At 36.9% G+C, this 16,696-nt stretch overlaps 1 protein-coding gene across 5 annotated transcripts in view; it reads right to left on the reverse strand.

The window, feature by feature from the left end:
• The window catches only part of PCDH9 (protocadherin 9), a 668,321-nt gene that overhangs the window by 221,971 nt on the left and 429,654 nt on the right, over positions 1 to 16,696 (reverse strand). For 2 of the 5 annotated variants that reach the window (XM_050976048.1, XM_050976040.1), the window contains one exon: positions 11,327 to 11,402. In XM_050976048.1, the coding sequence (XP_050832005.1) occupies positions 11,327 to 11,402 (76 nt within the window). Of the gene's footprint in view, positions 1 to 8,785; positions 10,404 to 11,326; positions 11,529 to 16,696 lie in introns of those variants that run through there. The other 3 variants (XM_018908710.3, XM_050976027.1, XM_050976058.1) reach the window with 2 other exon arrangements.

The following is a 16,696-nucleotide window of genomic DNA, read 5'->3' on the forward strand; positions in this document are numbered from 1 at the left end:
TTGAAAATTACTTTTTTGTGTGGTTTTTCAGAGTGAATAACTTAAAAATCACCATACATATGCTGGGAATATTTGAGCATAAAGTACTTAGATGTAGTTAAATAATGCAGATTTGTTTAAAATAATAGGTGAGTTGTTTCATGTAGATAGAAATATATCTTACTAAATAGTTAGATAACATTAATTTGCAGGAGTGTACTTCTGACATGAATCACCTCCACTTGACATACTTTTGAAGACCTTTGGAGTACAAGGATGGGATTCTTTTGGAACAGAGTGAAACAAATGGGCATTCAGCCCATAGACCACAAAAGTCCAGAGCAACTGCCACAGAGGTATACAGAGTAAACTCTGTGTTGTCTGCACCAGTTCTGGATCTTCACATCCAGATCTGTTCCTACTGTGCTGTGTAATACTTCACAGTGGAGCCACAAACACAGATAAAGGAATAAAAAAAAAAATATATATAAGTAAACACAAGAAAATTTTTTTCTACTTCCTCACAAAGGTGTCCAGATGTCATTAAATAATTTGTTTCTGGGGTTTTTTTGGTTGATTTTTGTTTGTTTGTTTGTTTTGTGGTTTTTCTTGTTTGTTTTTTGGGGGTGGGTTGGTTTTGTGCTGATGTAGCATAGAATTTATATTGAAAAGATCTTTCTTTTTGCCAAAGCTGCAAAATTTTCAAACTGTCCTGAACAGTTAAAGATTTATCTATGTCTATCTAATTTTTGTTTCAAGATGAGAACAAACTCCAAAGTTTTTAAATGTTCTGGAAAAGGTTTTTTATAAATTTTCCTTTCCTTGCCACAGGTAAATATGTCCTAAGTTTAGTTGCTTATGTTGCTACTATGTCTGCAGACAAGCCTTTACCTTGCAACCACAGAATAAAAACATTTAACATGCAATGCACAGGGAAAAAAGCTAAGTATTCTACTCTTATTTTCCTTCTCCCTACTTATCTTAACATGTATTTACCTGGATCAGGATAAAGCATTACACTAAGAAATTATTCAACTCTTATTCTGGTTTCTAGAAGGTTTACTTTCATGGGTTTTAGACTGCAAATATAATTCCTTATTTTTTTCCTCATCTACTTAATTCATCTTCCCTCCCCCTTCTCCTATTGCTGAAGACAAACAGAGCAAGTGTATATACAAAACCATAAAACATTCCTTGCAAAGGCAAATATTTGAAAGAAAACAGAATATTCATTAGCTACATAATATAATTTTCAATTTTTATTCAGAGAGCCTCCCTTCTTATGCATGGATTTCTCCTTAGGAAAAAAAACCCCACAAACATAAAATCAGAGAAAAAGGAAAAGATAAATCCATAAGATAAGCATAATAAAATGAGCACCTAGTTTCTGGACAGGTCTAGGTCAAACCTGAAGACATTTTTGCATAATGTTGTTGTTTAAGATAGCACACTTTTTCTTTCAAAAGGTTAGATTTCCTTCCCAGAAAGTGAAGCTTATTAAGATATTTGCTTTAAGGAAGGAACTCCTGGATTCCATGAAAGTACCATAGGGATATTCCTAAAGAGAAACTCAAAATGCATTGTTTGCACTTCAAGACATGCTAATTTTCAAAATGGCATGAGATTTATAGTACTTCCCTGTCAATATTTGGTGATTGTTTGGAGGAATGAAAACTGATTAGAGATCAGAAATTATTTACTTTTAGAAATCCTTCCTTAGAATTATGCTTTTAAAAGGTAAGATGTTTTCATTTCAGTTATACAAAAAAAAAAAAAAACAAAAAAGAAAAAAAAAAGAAGAAAATGAAGGTATGGAATTGTTATTTTTATTTAATTAGTACTGTTAAAATGAGGCATGAAAATTAACAATGTCTTTCTCATTTGAAAAATGTTATGTGCAGATAGATAAGAAAAACTGATAAATCTCCCAAAACAGAGTATTCCCTTAGCAACAAGAACAGCTGAGATTCATCTCACACAAAAGGTTGGATTTGTGGGAATCAGCTAAATTTAGGTGTCTGAGCTTCCTCTATACACAATGTCAATCCAATCAATATAGTTTGGAAAACTATGCCTCTCACATTAGATGCAGCTATCACACATTCATCAAACACAACTGTCTGGGTCTCTAGTCTCAGTTGTGATAATTAAGGTCTCCACTGACTACACCTGGATCTCAGACTGATTCCCCTCTATCTCCAGCTCACATCTGAATGAGTCACAGATGTATCACGAGGTTAAACACATGCACCTGCAGTCATATCTTTTTGAATGAATCTCAACCTAAACCTCACTTTTACTGTCTGACCATCAGCAATGCCAGGTAATAAATGTCCTGGGGTACCCAAGATGCTCAGACATGGATGTCAAACAGGAAAGAAGGGAATGCAATAAACAGGAAAGAAGAGAGTGCAATTAACAAGAAGTAGGTATTCAACCAAATGCCGATGTATAACAAATTTTTGAGTCCTATGCATATAAATTGTAGAGCTAAATTTAATCCAAAATGTCTTTGTGTGAATTTTGTGTTTGAGCTCCTATTACAATCAACAGAAATATGGTAAATGGACTCTAGAGTGAAATTTAGCAAACTTGGTATAAGTTCCTAGTTTAAATGAAAGTTTCTGTGCTCAGTAAATTAAAAAGAGAGCTCAGATGCTTAAGATAAAGATTTCGATTTCTGCATGTGAGTATCCAAATTCAAAGTATCTAATATGAAGCTGAGTTCATCATTAATTTCTGGAACTAACAGGGGTATTACTTGATTACTTTCTACAGCCTTCATTCACAACCTATGGTGGGATGAAGGCATTACTTCACAAGATTTATTTCACCCATTTCAGATTTTACCTCAGGAGCTAAACCAGAGAAGAAATGAGTAACCTGGATAGTACCTATTTGTGTTGATTTCTGTACTGTGTATAGTACTACACCAGATATCTTACCATAAATTTACAAGCTGATACTTGATTTACCTTAGAGAATACAGATTTTTCTTTTCTTTTTTTCTTCACATCTGTATTGCAGAGTCTTTGCAAGACAAATTTAATTAATTTATAGGATTTCAGAATCGTAGAATGGTTAACTTGGAAGGGAAGTCTGGAGAGGGTTCAGTCACGCCTTCCTGCCCATCTCAGGGAGTTACCATGACTCAGTTGGAAAAATGTCCTGTTTGATTTCCAAAATACCCATGAAGATTCCACAATCTCGCTGGGAAACTTGGTGCAGAGTTCTAATAGCAAGAAAATGCAGTGGATTTTGTCTTCTTTATGTCTCTGTATTTCAGTTTGTGCCCAGTGTCCCTTCTTTGATTTGGTACACTACTGAGAAAAGTCTGGCTCTCTCTCTAGTCTCCTTCCTGTACCACATCAGGTATTTGCACACATTAATTAGATCCTTCCTAAACCTTTCCCCTCTCCAGAATGAACAGTCACAGTTCTCTCAGCACTTCCCCAGGTGACAGATGCTCTTATACTTTAATAATCTTTGTGGCCATTTTCTGGACTCAGTCCATATTTCCATTTCCCTCCCATACTAGAAAAACCGGTACTGGACTTGGCATTAAGATATACCTCTCATTGCAGCCATCAACTATTTTAATTTTACCTAAAATTGGTAACCATTAAAAGGCTGAAATTAACAATGCCATGCTTATTTTCAACACTTTATTCTCAGAAATATATTTTTTCTTTTTGTCAGCTTGCCACTGGGAATAGGAATTGCACTACTAAGACTCAATTAGTAAAAGAATATGTAACATTGGGAAATTAGTTGTAATTTCAAGGTAACAAGGAGCCACAGTTGTCACAACAATAACTTACACTGAATTTCAGATAAAGCAAACTCAAAAATATCAAATAAATTTTTCTGCCATAATCACACTATCACACTTTTAAAAGGTGAATTGTGTCAAACACAGGTAGGTGACAGAACACCTAGAATGCTAAAAAAATATTTCAAATATATTTCATGATGATTAAAGATATATGTATTCAGTTGTGCTTTTGACTTTAATTTCTCATGGAAAATCTTTACATAGTGGAAAAATCTGTTGCTGTTCTATTGCTAAAATGTTTTGTTAAGCATCATGTTCGTGAGGCAGAAAAACACCCCACTCAGATCAAAACAATAACTGAAAAGGAGAAAAACTGATTTTAAAACTCTGCAATTTAGAAGACTTATGTTTTATTTTTCCTATTCTGAATATATATATATTTTACTGGACATACATTGGACCAGAGGAAAAAAGACAGAGAGGAATACAGAGAGGAAAAAAGTGCTTAAGAACAAAATGTTGCAACATTCAAAATACTGCTACTAATTAACCACTGTTATATAGATTCAAGAAGACTTGAGCACTCTATCTGAAATATGGACACCAAAAACATCCTTTGTGAAATAAAAGCCTGATTCAGTTGAAGCCAGTAAGAAATGTAGAACTATTTCCTCTGTCACTGAAGATCATTAAATCAAGAAATCATTCTGTAACATATGCTGTAGGTACCAGCAGAAGACACAGGGGTTTTTTAGGTTATTGGCTAGGATTTCTGTATTGTATGCAGTACGAGTCAAAGAAGTCCCTTGGGCCTCAAAATATACTTGCACTTCTGGAAGTCAGACTTCACATTGACAAAAGGTGGTACAGTCACACAGACAAGAGGTAGAAGCTGAAAATAAATGCTTTCAGACTGAGAATACAACACCAGGTTTAATATTCTGGTGGGTTAACCTTGGCTGCTGCCAGGTGCTCACCAAGCTGCTCTATCACTGCCCCTTCTCAGCAAGGCGGGAAGAAAATGTGATGAAAAAGCTCATGGGTTGAGATGAGGACAGGGAGATCACTCACTAGTTACCATCACTGGCAGAACTGACTCAGCCTGGGGAAGATAAATTTAATTTATCATGCATAAAAGCCAGAGTAGGATTGTGAGAAACAAGAAAAACAAAACTAAAAACACATTTCCCACTATCCAACCCTTCCTTCTTCCCAGGCTCAAATTAATTTTTTCTTACCCTCCTCTTCTGACTCCTCCCCACCTTGCACCTGCTACTAAGTGGTGTTAAAGGATATGAAAAGGAGTTGCAGTCAGCAAGTAAAACTTTGTATCTGCTGCTCCTTCCTCATCATACTCTTACTCTGGCCAGCATGGGTCCCTTCCATAGCATGTGAGACTTCAAGACAAGACTGCTCCAGAGGGGGCTCCCCAGGGGCCACAGTTCCTGCTCCTGCTTGTGCCCTTTATGGACTGCAGCTTCCTTCAGGGAGGCCATACCTACCTGCTTCAGGCAGATGCTCTGCAGCTCTGGGCAGAAATGAATCTGTTTTAGAGCCACTGAGAACTGGCTCTGTCAAACATAGGGGGCAGCCTCTGGTGCCTTCTCAAAGAGGCACCCTCTGCAGCCCCCTTATCCACAACCTTGGCATGTAAATCCATAAAAAACATGTAATCGAACACCAGTGGAAATAAATCACTGGACTATTTTATCACTGGAATATTTTAGAGCCTCAGTTTGATTTATGGAAGGTTGTGTCAAACACTAAGCATTGCGCTATAGTAGAGGTTTGACTGAATAATGGTATCACTTTGAAACTTTAAAAAGTCTGTGAATGTCTGCAGTAGATCTGGGCTTGCTGTGATATGAAGAAAAACCTTATGAGCAAAAAATACTTACAGGAGAAAAATTACTCTTAATTCCTTAATTCCCTTGTTTTAACCTGGCAAAAGCATCTGAGGTTTTAAACTGTCCTTGGTATCATCAGTGATGGCAGCCAAAGGCACCAGCTTTCATCTCATGTGCAAGCTTCCCCGTCCTTTAATCCTCTAACCTTTTTCCGAGTCCCGCTGCCCCATGTGGCCTTTTCATCTCACTGCTGAGGACCTGCAAGTGCTCTTCTCAGGCAGCAGCAGCTAGGAAGTTTTGGAAAGTTATCTGTTCCTCTTGGAGAAGCAATGAGACAAGTTCCCCTCCTACAGCTCATTCAATGGTTATGGCCTCCTGATTTACACTCCAATTAGCTTTGGTGTGTGGAGGGAAAGAGAGTAGAATAGGAACAGATGTAGCACGGTGGCTTTTCTGGACCAAGACAATTTTTTAATCCCCACTGCAATGAGGCATCAAAGAGATGTAAAGAGATAGCAATCTTCTTATGCCTCTCAGATTTTATTTATCTTTTTAAAGTCATAAGTGCACGGGCTAAGGTTGAATTCAGACTTCAGACTATTTTATAGCTCTTCTGTTGGCTAATTCACCAACCTGACTCCAGTTTTTCTTACTCCTGCTTGCCTGTAGCTAAATGTGACAGTGTTAGATTCTGTGTGAGGTATGAACTTGTGTTTAATGAAATGGAGGATATGACTCAAAGGCAAATGTTCCTATTTTAGTTCTCATAGTCTCATATTATGAAAACACAAGAATAACTATGGACAGCAAATTATCTAGATTTAGGCATTAATACAGTAGCATTTCTTTCTACACCTTAGGCTGTTTAGCTATGGACCACTCCAGTACTGACAAAGAAAAAACTGTGGAAGCAGAAAAATGAAAGACAGGATTAATCAAAGGGTGTGCCCTCAAGGTTAAACCATCATCACCCACTGGGTGTAATGATAGTGACACTGTAAAACCAAAGCTCTTTGCAAGAGAGGCTTAGCTTCTCCACATGGGACACTATCACATGACCAAGTGTAATACCAGGCAGTCTTGCCATTACCCTGAACTTTAATCATAATTAAGCCACTGCCGCAGAGATATTCCTACTTATTACTGGAATTAGAGTACCATTTAACACCCCTGACATTACTTGACTAAACTGCCACAGTAATAGGTTTATTAAAAAGTGTGAACTCGGGTATTTATCAGCCAAATTTAACCACACAGTTTTTATTGCACTGGAAATAAAAAGAGCTATCCACAAACATTATTGCTGAAAGACAGCATAATAACATTACTTCCAAGAATATGGAATTGCTCTGGAAGTAACATAGAACATAATAGAATGTTCTATTTAATTTTGCTAAATAAAAACATGATCTTGAAACTGGTGGGTGTGTTACAATTTTCGCTACAGCTCCATGTTTTTATGAAGCTATTACTTTGTTGATATATATTGATACCACTTATTAAGGAGGTGTAGAAATTAGGCAAACATTTACTTAGCTTTGTAAACATGTATCAGAAGACATAAATATTATATTTCTGTCTGGTTTTGAACCGTTGGAATTATTGCATAGATTCATCCACAGTGTGCAGTAGGCTGTCTCCCTAGAGCAGTTCTAACACTCTACTAAATATATGCTATTCCTCTTTATCTCTTTGAAGAAAAATGAATCACATCCACAGCTTCCAGCTATCAAAATGTGATTTATCAAGCATTTTCATGAAAATGCATTTTTCCCCTTCCTTACACTAGGAGGCACATTTTTACTTCGTACAGTTCTGTTGCACAGCTCTGCTGCAGACAACTCTTAGATACAGTAACAATTCCAGTCCAAATTTAAGTCCCTGACAACCTTTACTAAACCACAGTGAAAGAAGAAATCTTCACTAATAAGGTGGATTGTTTCTTCATGCTGAGGAAAACCACATTTATAGTAATGAAAAGTAACTGTCTGCACCCAACTGCTGGAGAACAAAAGCACAGGGGTTTTTTAGCAGTACCCGAAAAAATAATTCACATTAAAATCCATCCGACAGCTGTACAGTTTTAATGCAACTGATGATAAAGATGTTTGTCTTAAAAGTACAATTCCTGATATGCACATTTCAAACCATTAAAAACAGGAATTTTGGTAATGAAAGATGTTTTAAAGTAGTATAAGTAAATTCAGTTTTACATTGGCCTTTTTATTTTTTACATCCTGAAGAAGCTGGAATGTTTTCTACATTCTTATCTAATATGCTAAAAGGTAAAGTACTTGTATCAGATGATAGATCTTTGGAATATATTCCTTTTTATAGGAATCAAGTTTATCAAGCTGCAAATGAGAAAAAGATGAACTACAACAGTTGCAATTGACAGGTTAACATCAAACTCCTCTGACCATCATTAATACTGATCAATTAACAATAGGGAAATGCAAAATATATCTTAGCAAAATGAATACAACCCTCAAAGTAAAAGACCTAAATAAAGAAGACAGGTTTCAGTGATCCAAACTAAACTTGGAGTTACATGTCATTGGGAAAGACTTCATATTTCTATCTTGTTGCCTTTCTCTCATAGCTACAGTGACAGCATGTGGCTGACAATGCTAATATTTGGCTTTTCTCTTCATTTCAGTTTCACCCGGTGTGAGAGATTTCTGTTTTCAGATTAGCTAGATGAATGTACTCTCACTGTGTGTGTTTATTTCATTAAATTTCATGTAATTGTAGTTCTTGTGTCTCTGTAGAAGTTAATGACTGCAAGTAAATATGGCAGTAAAGTTTCTCATACTTTTGTGTAAAAAGTTAGCAAGACTTTGACCACATTTCCCTCCCCCCCCTATTTCAGGTTTTGACGACCTGAGCCTTGGTCACTCTTCAAATATAATTAAAATAGCAACATTATTTTGAGAAACAATGGCTGTATTTTTATTCACGTAACTTCGCAGTGTACAGTAATAACCCACACAATTCACTGAGCATTAAAGTCATTAACCAGAATTGCTCTCAGCATGAGGCAAGGACTTTACTACCAAGATTAACATCTCATTCTCCTGAGCTGAAGCAAAGTTTTACTTAGAATGAATTTTCATAAAAATACAGAGGAACAAATCTGTGTTTTTGATGTAGAGGTCACTTCCAAACATTCCCAAAAACACTGTTCTTTCTCTTAATTTAGAATAAAAATATTGTTATGCAACACTTATCATCCAAAACTTCTAGCAGTACATGTACATGATAATACAACTCTCTACTAGGGCTCTATTCCTTACTTTATAGTTGTATTTTTCACCTTAGCATGTCCCAAGTATTTTCATAACCAGCAATCCCTTAAACAGCCACCAAAGCAAAACTACCTCTACAGTTAAATACAACTAGGGAACATTTCACTGCAATAGAACTAGAAATTCAGCTTAGGAATGTCAAGGAATACAATGTTCAAATGATACTATGCATTTTAACCATGAACACATGCAAATACCCACAAAGTAACTTTGGTCAATACCAGACAGCATTTTTATCTTCTGAAAATTGCCGCAGGATCTTCAGTAACCATAAACTGCTTTAAACCTTATTTCACATCCCATTAAAACTTGTGCCTACAGTAGCAAAATAACTTTAAATTCAGTGCTCAGGCAATAGTTTGATTCTGAATACAATATAGAAGTTAAAGCCATCTAATGAAAAACATGACTCCCATCCTGGCCTAGATTTTTCTAGGAAAATTTTTGTCGCAGTGCTGACCATATAGTTCCTTTATTAGTTAGTGAGACTTGATGAGATAAAGAGTGTAGTGTTTCAATATCTGGTAAAAACCAAAAAAAATATACTTCAATACTTCACTAATAGTTAGTATAGCTTGATGGTTAGATTTTCATAAATTTGACACAAATTTAGCATCCCTAAGGCTAAATTAGGTGTAACCACAAACATATTAAAACTTTTCATATAGCTTTTAAGAACACTTACTCATTCTGACTAATCTTCTATTAGTGTCTATATCAGGCATGAATTGATGATCATGATTAATATACTGTGTTTGCACAATGTGTTTAACACAAAATTTCCAAAACTGCACTTTTAATAACTTGCAATGAAGTTTACTAAGCCATTTTTTCCTAACTCCTGGAGGCCTTCTATGCTGCCTTTTGAAGGGATGTACAATTCAGAGTCAGTGAAGCCAATGAGACAGTGCCAACATACAATGCTGCCTTAAAAACTCCTCTCTGATGTTGTTAAATCTTTCACAAGTCTCATACGTGTTCAGAGAATTAACCGGATAATTCCACTTAAGCTCCTCGCTTGCTTAAGCAGACATACATTCTTGCTCCAGAGTCAATCCATTCATAGTTGCTATTCTTTTATCATTCTTTGTATTTGTACAGATTAAGGGTTTAACATCATAGTTCCAAAAACATTTCTGTTTTGATAAAGAGAAGAAAATGCAGGTGTCATATCCAGGGGAGGAGAAAAAAGAAAAACAAAAAGTAAAAGGAAAATAGAGGAAAAGAAACCAGAATGCAACTCTCAGTAAAACATTTCATAGGGTTTCTTTGTAGAGTTTCATCCAACACAACCTCTTGGTCTTCCTATATACATATGAGTAAAATATTTCCAAAGTCAATATTCCACAGTTCATGTTGCCATCTGCCATGATGTAAATGTCATCATTCAGATCCAGCTCTGCCCAAATGAGGAGATGGACCTTAATATTGTTCATCAGATCCCAAGGCCACCTTCTCTCCTGGTTTGTACAGGCCCAGTGACAACTTAATCATCTATACAAAAGGGAGAAATGCCAAAGAGAGAAACTATTTCTTATTTCTATACTCCTGGGATGCAAGAGGACTCAGGTTCAATTACCTTCCAAGAGCACAGATAGATTTTTAACCTTTGTCTCACATTCTAGACAAAAACCAAGAAACTTAAGAGCAGTGCTACTTCCCCCTCCCTGTTTTCAGATTGTCTAAGTCCCCACATTTCACATAGCAATGTCAAAATACTAGTCCTCCTATTGGTTAAGATCTTGCTTCAGTTTTTAGTGCTCTCACAAAAACACAGCAATAATGTAAATGTATAGAGGAGGACAGAAGAGAAAGGAAGAAGCTCCCAAATCAAATAGTTCATCCTTAATATTTCTATGAAAACATGTATCTGTTTTCAGTTCCAATAAATCATGCCATTCCAAGTTAACAAAGAAATCCTGTGATTCTTAATGTTAGAAGGGGGAATTGTAAGGCTGTTACGAAATTTGGGTTCTTTCATTTTTTTCAGTGCTTCACTAATTTACTGACTTCTTTGTTAGTCTAAAAGACAGTGCAACCTCCATGTCCTTGAACTTAAATTGATATTTAGAATGACTTTCCTCAAACAAAGTCTAAAGCTAAATAGCTACAGCACTGCAAACATCAGGAAAAACTAGCTACCTTGTAGGACATCCTTCTCCCCTGCTGTTATTACTTACTGTGCAATTAGTACAAAGCCATTTATTCTACTGGATATACTTTCCACGGTCAAATTACAACATGAGGCACTTCAGGCAAATGACATTATTTCCAAACAATACTTACGAGCTAATATGAACAAATATTCATGCATGTGCTAAAAAACATCTCGACCATTGCAAAGCTCAAAGGGATGAAAAAGAAAGTACCAAGTTAGCAAAGCAACTCAGAGAAGCAGAGCCGTGACGGTGACTCACCCGAGTTGGGGTCAGAATTGCCATCAGCTTCAGTCCTCTTGTCCGGTGAAGCCTGGTCGTAGAATTCGTCCTGCGGCTGAACCAGAGGGAGAGGGTGTGAGATCAGGGTTCCACCACCCACTGGCTCGTGGTCTCCCAGACCACTGTCACTGCAGCTTTCCTGGGAGCCATCGGGGAGGTGAAATGTAACACGGCGCTGGGACTACAAAGAAGAGCACAGGACACACTGATTAGTGCTCTTCTTTTCAGTTGTCTTGATTTTTTTTTTTTTTTTAACTTTTGACATACAAATAGGTCCCTGGCAATGCTTATGAAGCAATTGCTATTATCATGTTTCCTTGCTGTTTGTTTGTGGTTTGGTTTGTCTATTTTTTTTTTTTTTCCTGGCTTTTAGATGGCAAATTGGCAGATGGGAGAGCCAAGTTTTAAAGGTCTATACATGCTCATACATGAAGTAAACTTCATCTAAGAAATTGGTCAGTGGAAAATTAGGTATATTTCTCATAATTTTCAAAAAATAATCTATTGAAAAACCTCTCATTGAGAAGCAAAAACCATTAGATACTGTTATGAAAAGCAAATGATATCCAAAAAATTATTAAGTATATATTTACAGGTTAAAAACAGTATTATCATTGTTCAAACTGGAAAAAAAAAACATCCACCAAGCTAAACAAACCCATAAAAATGGTTGTCATCTTTCAGGAATAGTAGCATGACTAAATAGCTGTCTATATTTAACTGATAGCAGTCATGTACCTAAGATGGATAACTAGGATTGATAATATAAGGGTGAATTCACAGTGTTCAGTAAAGAATCACAAAATGCAATGACAAAATAAACAATTATCAATTTGGTAAAAGAAATAAAAATAAAACAGCTCAGAGTTTTTACAAAAAAACACAGGGACTGAGAGGCAGAATTACACATTTTACTGAACTTCTTAAAAAAATAAGGCTATACCAATTTCAAAAGGAAAAAATGAACCCAAACCTTCAGTGTACACTTGGATTAGTTAACTGTTATTGATTTTGAACCTCTCTCATCTGGAGAAATATTCTGACTTTTGAATTGTGACACAGAATGATACAGAGATTCCCCAAGAGCTTCAGAGCTGATAGCACCACTGCAAATTGTTTAGCAACCATGACTGTTGGATTCATGAAAGGAATATTACAGGTCTTCATGGATCAAAATACTGCATCTTTGAAGGATCAGAAGCAACTAGTTTAAGAGTACCTCAAGAGAGTGATTAAATTAAGTTAAGCACATCTTCCCACAAAAACAAATTTGGCAGCTTCAGTGGTCTGGCTGTCTAGATTAATTTAGGATAAAGTAGAGATTCACAAACTTTTTCTTAAGCATAGTAACTGTTTAGTTTAATGGTTGTTTCTTATCAATATTAGTTATCTGAAATTTATGGGGTATATCTAAGCTAATGATTCAAGATTTCTACAGAGCCAGAAGAGAAGGAAACATTTGGAAAATACTACAACAGGTATCCTTCACTAGTTAACACTTTTTAAAGTAGTTAACATCATGTGTTCCTGTATCCATCCTGAAACAGCATCAGGACCCAATTTTCCCTTTTTTCCCCCTTCTTTTTTCATTTTTCTTTTAATGAGAAAAATTTCAAGTTAATACTAATAACTGTATGTTTGCTTATTAAAGACTATTTGTTACTGGTAATTGCTATCATTTTATATGATGATCAATAAAATCTACCAGGTTTCTTTTTATTCATCTCCCTTGGGTGGATATAGTTGATTAAGTCAACTTTAGATTACTGTGTTATTCAGTATCGAAATAAATGTTATACTATTTGCTCTTGGCTGTGATTTTATAATTAGTATTTTGCTTTTAAGTTTCCCTTTCTAGCTTTAGGATTAGAATCCATCTGTAGGAAACCAAATAGACCCTCTGAGTCATTGGATGTATTCATTTCATCCAGAGAGAACCTAACTCTATATATGTCATTAAGAAAAACTTCAGCTCACACTCTGTTAGTTTTTCTTACAACCTTTTTGTTCTGAAACTACCCCTGAAAAATTTTAATTGCTATCCCATTCTTCCCCTTCAATATGAGCACAATAGAAATGTGGCTAACTGCATAACTTAAAATCTTCTCTTTCTGAAACTACTTTCAGAAAGATAAAATTGGAGATCTGTTTTTCCAAACAAAGAATTTATGTCACTATCAAAGTCAGCAAGAGGCAAACTGTGAGGGTGCATCTCCCTACCCCCACCCCCTCCCCAGGCCATACTATGATCTGAGGAAAGGAGATTGCTTTCATTTGTTTTAAACCTAAAAGACACTATAAGAAGACATGAATGACTGAGAAAATTATGCCCTAAACTAGGGGAGGAGATTATAAATTTAATTTTAGGATCTTTAAAATAATAAAACCCCTATAACTAATTAACTACCTAAATAAATAGAAAAATGCATAATTTAAAAATATCCTATTTCATGAGTTATATAATAAAAGTACAGATCTTGGGTAACAAAAATTCCTCATACTAGCCAAAATCTGCTCTCACTCTATACTGACACTGACAGGGACCAGTTAGCCAATAAAATGACCCAACCCTAACACTTAAACTGGCAACTTCTTTGTTATTAATTTTGAAATCCATATTTTAAATGATGAGAGAAAAGTATATTGTCTTGCCTTCTGAGCCACTGTAGCAGGGTGCTCTGCTTTGGAATATGCTGAACTCAAATAATGGCCTATTTTGGAAGCTATCAGTGGTGGGCTGAGAGGTGCTGTCCTGTGATGGATTTGGCATTGAATTATGCTAAAAGCAGTCTGTCTCACCAACTCCAAATGAAGATCCTGATAGTGAGGCAAAGATTTGACAGATAAGCTGCTAAGGAGACCTGGAGACATATGACTGGCAGTCAATCACTATACACTGTAGAAATCCAGTCCACTTTCATACAGTTGAAAGTGTATTCCGTTTTGGAGCCTATGAAGTTTTCTGCCTTGAAGTGGGGAAACCCCTTCAAGGATGCTCCTTAAGGCTGAGTGAAAGAGATCTACCCATGAGCATTGGTGTGGTGAGTTATATCAAGCTTTACTTAATAATGGTTTCCTTTTTGCTAGCTTTATGTAATAGCTTGGATATAGTGCACTATACCTGTATTATACACTGCTAGTAGTTTTAGCTTTGGCATTCTGCAGTAAATAAATCTGATTAAGATCTTTTGTCATCTAAATAGTAAAATAATTCATCTTTATATAAATGTATCTGATTTGCCATCATTATACCTGTCGGACAAAGTTACTTAAGCCATTGACAAAGTCTGGATCCAGTGACAGCTAAATTCCTCTCTGAGAAGTTTAGGAAGCATGAGGGGGGGCTTTCTGCAGCCCATGACTCAGCAGCAAGGCTTCTCCAATAAATTTTCTCTGAAGTTTCCATTCCCACCAATAAGAACCACCCAATAAGGAATCCACAAATCATTACAAAGGGTTATAAAAATATCTAAGGGTCATGTAAGCAGTGACCCAGTTCCAGAGATGATGAATGGACAACATGCAGTACATGAAGAAACTTAATATAAAGTTGTGGTATCAAAACAATGAGGGGAACAAGCCCTCTGCAAAAAGAGACTCAAAGCAAATGCTTAAGCTTGGGCATGTCCGTAATTGAAAAGAAAGACTGTCCTCAATGTACTGAGACCTTAAAAGTGTCAAGTAATGTGACATGTGGCCACTGCCTGGTCCAGAACCCTCCTGCCTGGCTGTTGGAGCCCAGCCTGAGATCTCTAGGCTAGGAAAGCTGCTGCAGTACCAAGACTGAGTGTGTAATGCAGGCACACATACAGACACTGATTTGGCCACAGCTGTGGCTACACAGCCTCAGATAAGGCTCCAGCCCCAGCAGCCCCACCATTCAGGACTCACACCAGGCACAGTCACACAGGGACACATCCCCTCCTCCTCTTGGGCTGTCAGAGGCAGAAAGTCACAAGTGCAGAACACACCCCTCACCCTCCAGCTTCACAAGCACCTAGCACCAGCAGAGGCCCTCTGCTTGCCCAGAACCCCTGCCCAGATCCCAGTCCCCCTTACGGAGCCCCCGGGTCCCCAGCTCACAGCTGGTCTCACTGGGGGCTCAGTGCCCACATGCAGCACCCACACACTTGTCCCACAGGCAGGCCACACTCATGGATCCTCCCCAAATACCAGCATTGCCCCACTGCCTGCCAGATACCCCCACCCAGACTTGGGCCCTCCAACTCCTGCTGGTCCAGCTTGGAGTTTGCCAGTGCATCCACACCAACACAGCACCCACAGATGGCTTGGGCAAGGTACACAGGCTCTCCACTGGAGGCAGAACTGATGCATGGTCCAGATCCAGCCCTGAGCCCCTCACTGATTGTTCACTGAATTTCTTGTCACCACAACAGCAGAGACAGGGTCTCTTCTTTCAGAAGAAAATCCAATATGCTTAGACTATGCTCATATTTATCTACTTGCTCATGCAACAGAATCCGGGTTTGAATTCTTTTTACCTAAAGACAGATTCAAGTTGTTTTGACTAATGAGGTTTGTAGTTGTTACAACACTGGGACTAATGATAACAAGTAATTACAATTTTAATTACACTACAACGTATGTGGGATTATATAAGCATGAAGTAAGGTTATGGTTCAGGTCCCAACATTTGGCCAAAATTCACATCTAAAACATGTGACATATTTAATCATGAACAAGCATTTGGTGGGGAGGAATAGGGGTCTTCTTCAGGTCCTGAAAAGAAATTCACTCCTTATTTTTAATCAGGAAATATCACCTCATTGTTATGTGAAACCCAAAACTGAAAGGTGAATTCAGTCAAAGCAATATAATTTTACCTGTGTCAAAGCAACTTCGATATAATTCAAAACAATTAGACTCGGTAGGGTTTTTGAACCTGGGCTGAGCTTAAAATTCAGGAAAACAATCAGGAATCATTCTCCTTTAATCACCTATTGCAGCAGATTCCATGAAGCTCATCTAGGTGAAGCATGACTTTATACCCACAAGAGAAACACCATCTCAGTTGGTGATAATAGATAGCAAACTCCTGTGCTGAAAATAAGACAGTTCAAGCTTAGTAGCAACACTTTTTTTTTCCTGCTTTCAGACTAGGTGGTCAGCCAGCCAACACTTTTTTAACACAGTTAAAAAAAATTATATCAAATCAAAGACACATGAAACTGGTCTGGCTCCTTTTTTCCTGCTACAACAAAGTCAAATAAGTGCCTAGTATGTTCTAGCAGCTGTGATTTTTGAAATTACGGAATATAAGTAATAGCTGTGGTACTTGAAAGTGCCAATAAAAATAGCAACACAAACTCTGGGGTAGAGATGAGGAAT

This window comes from Serinus canaria, chromosome 1 (genome assembly GCF_022539315.1).
Source record: "Serinus canaria isolate serCan28SL12 chromosome 1, serCan2020, whole genome shotgun sequence".
NCBI classification, from domain to species: Eukaryota; Metazoa; Chordata; class Aves; order Passeriformes; family Fringillidae; genus Serinus; species Serinus canaria.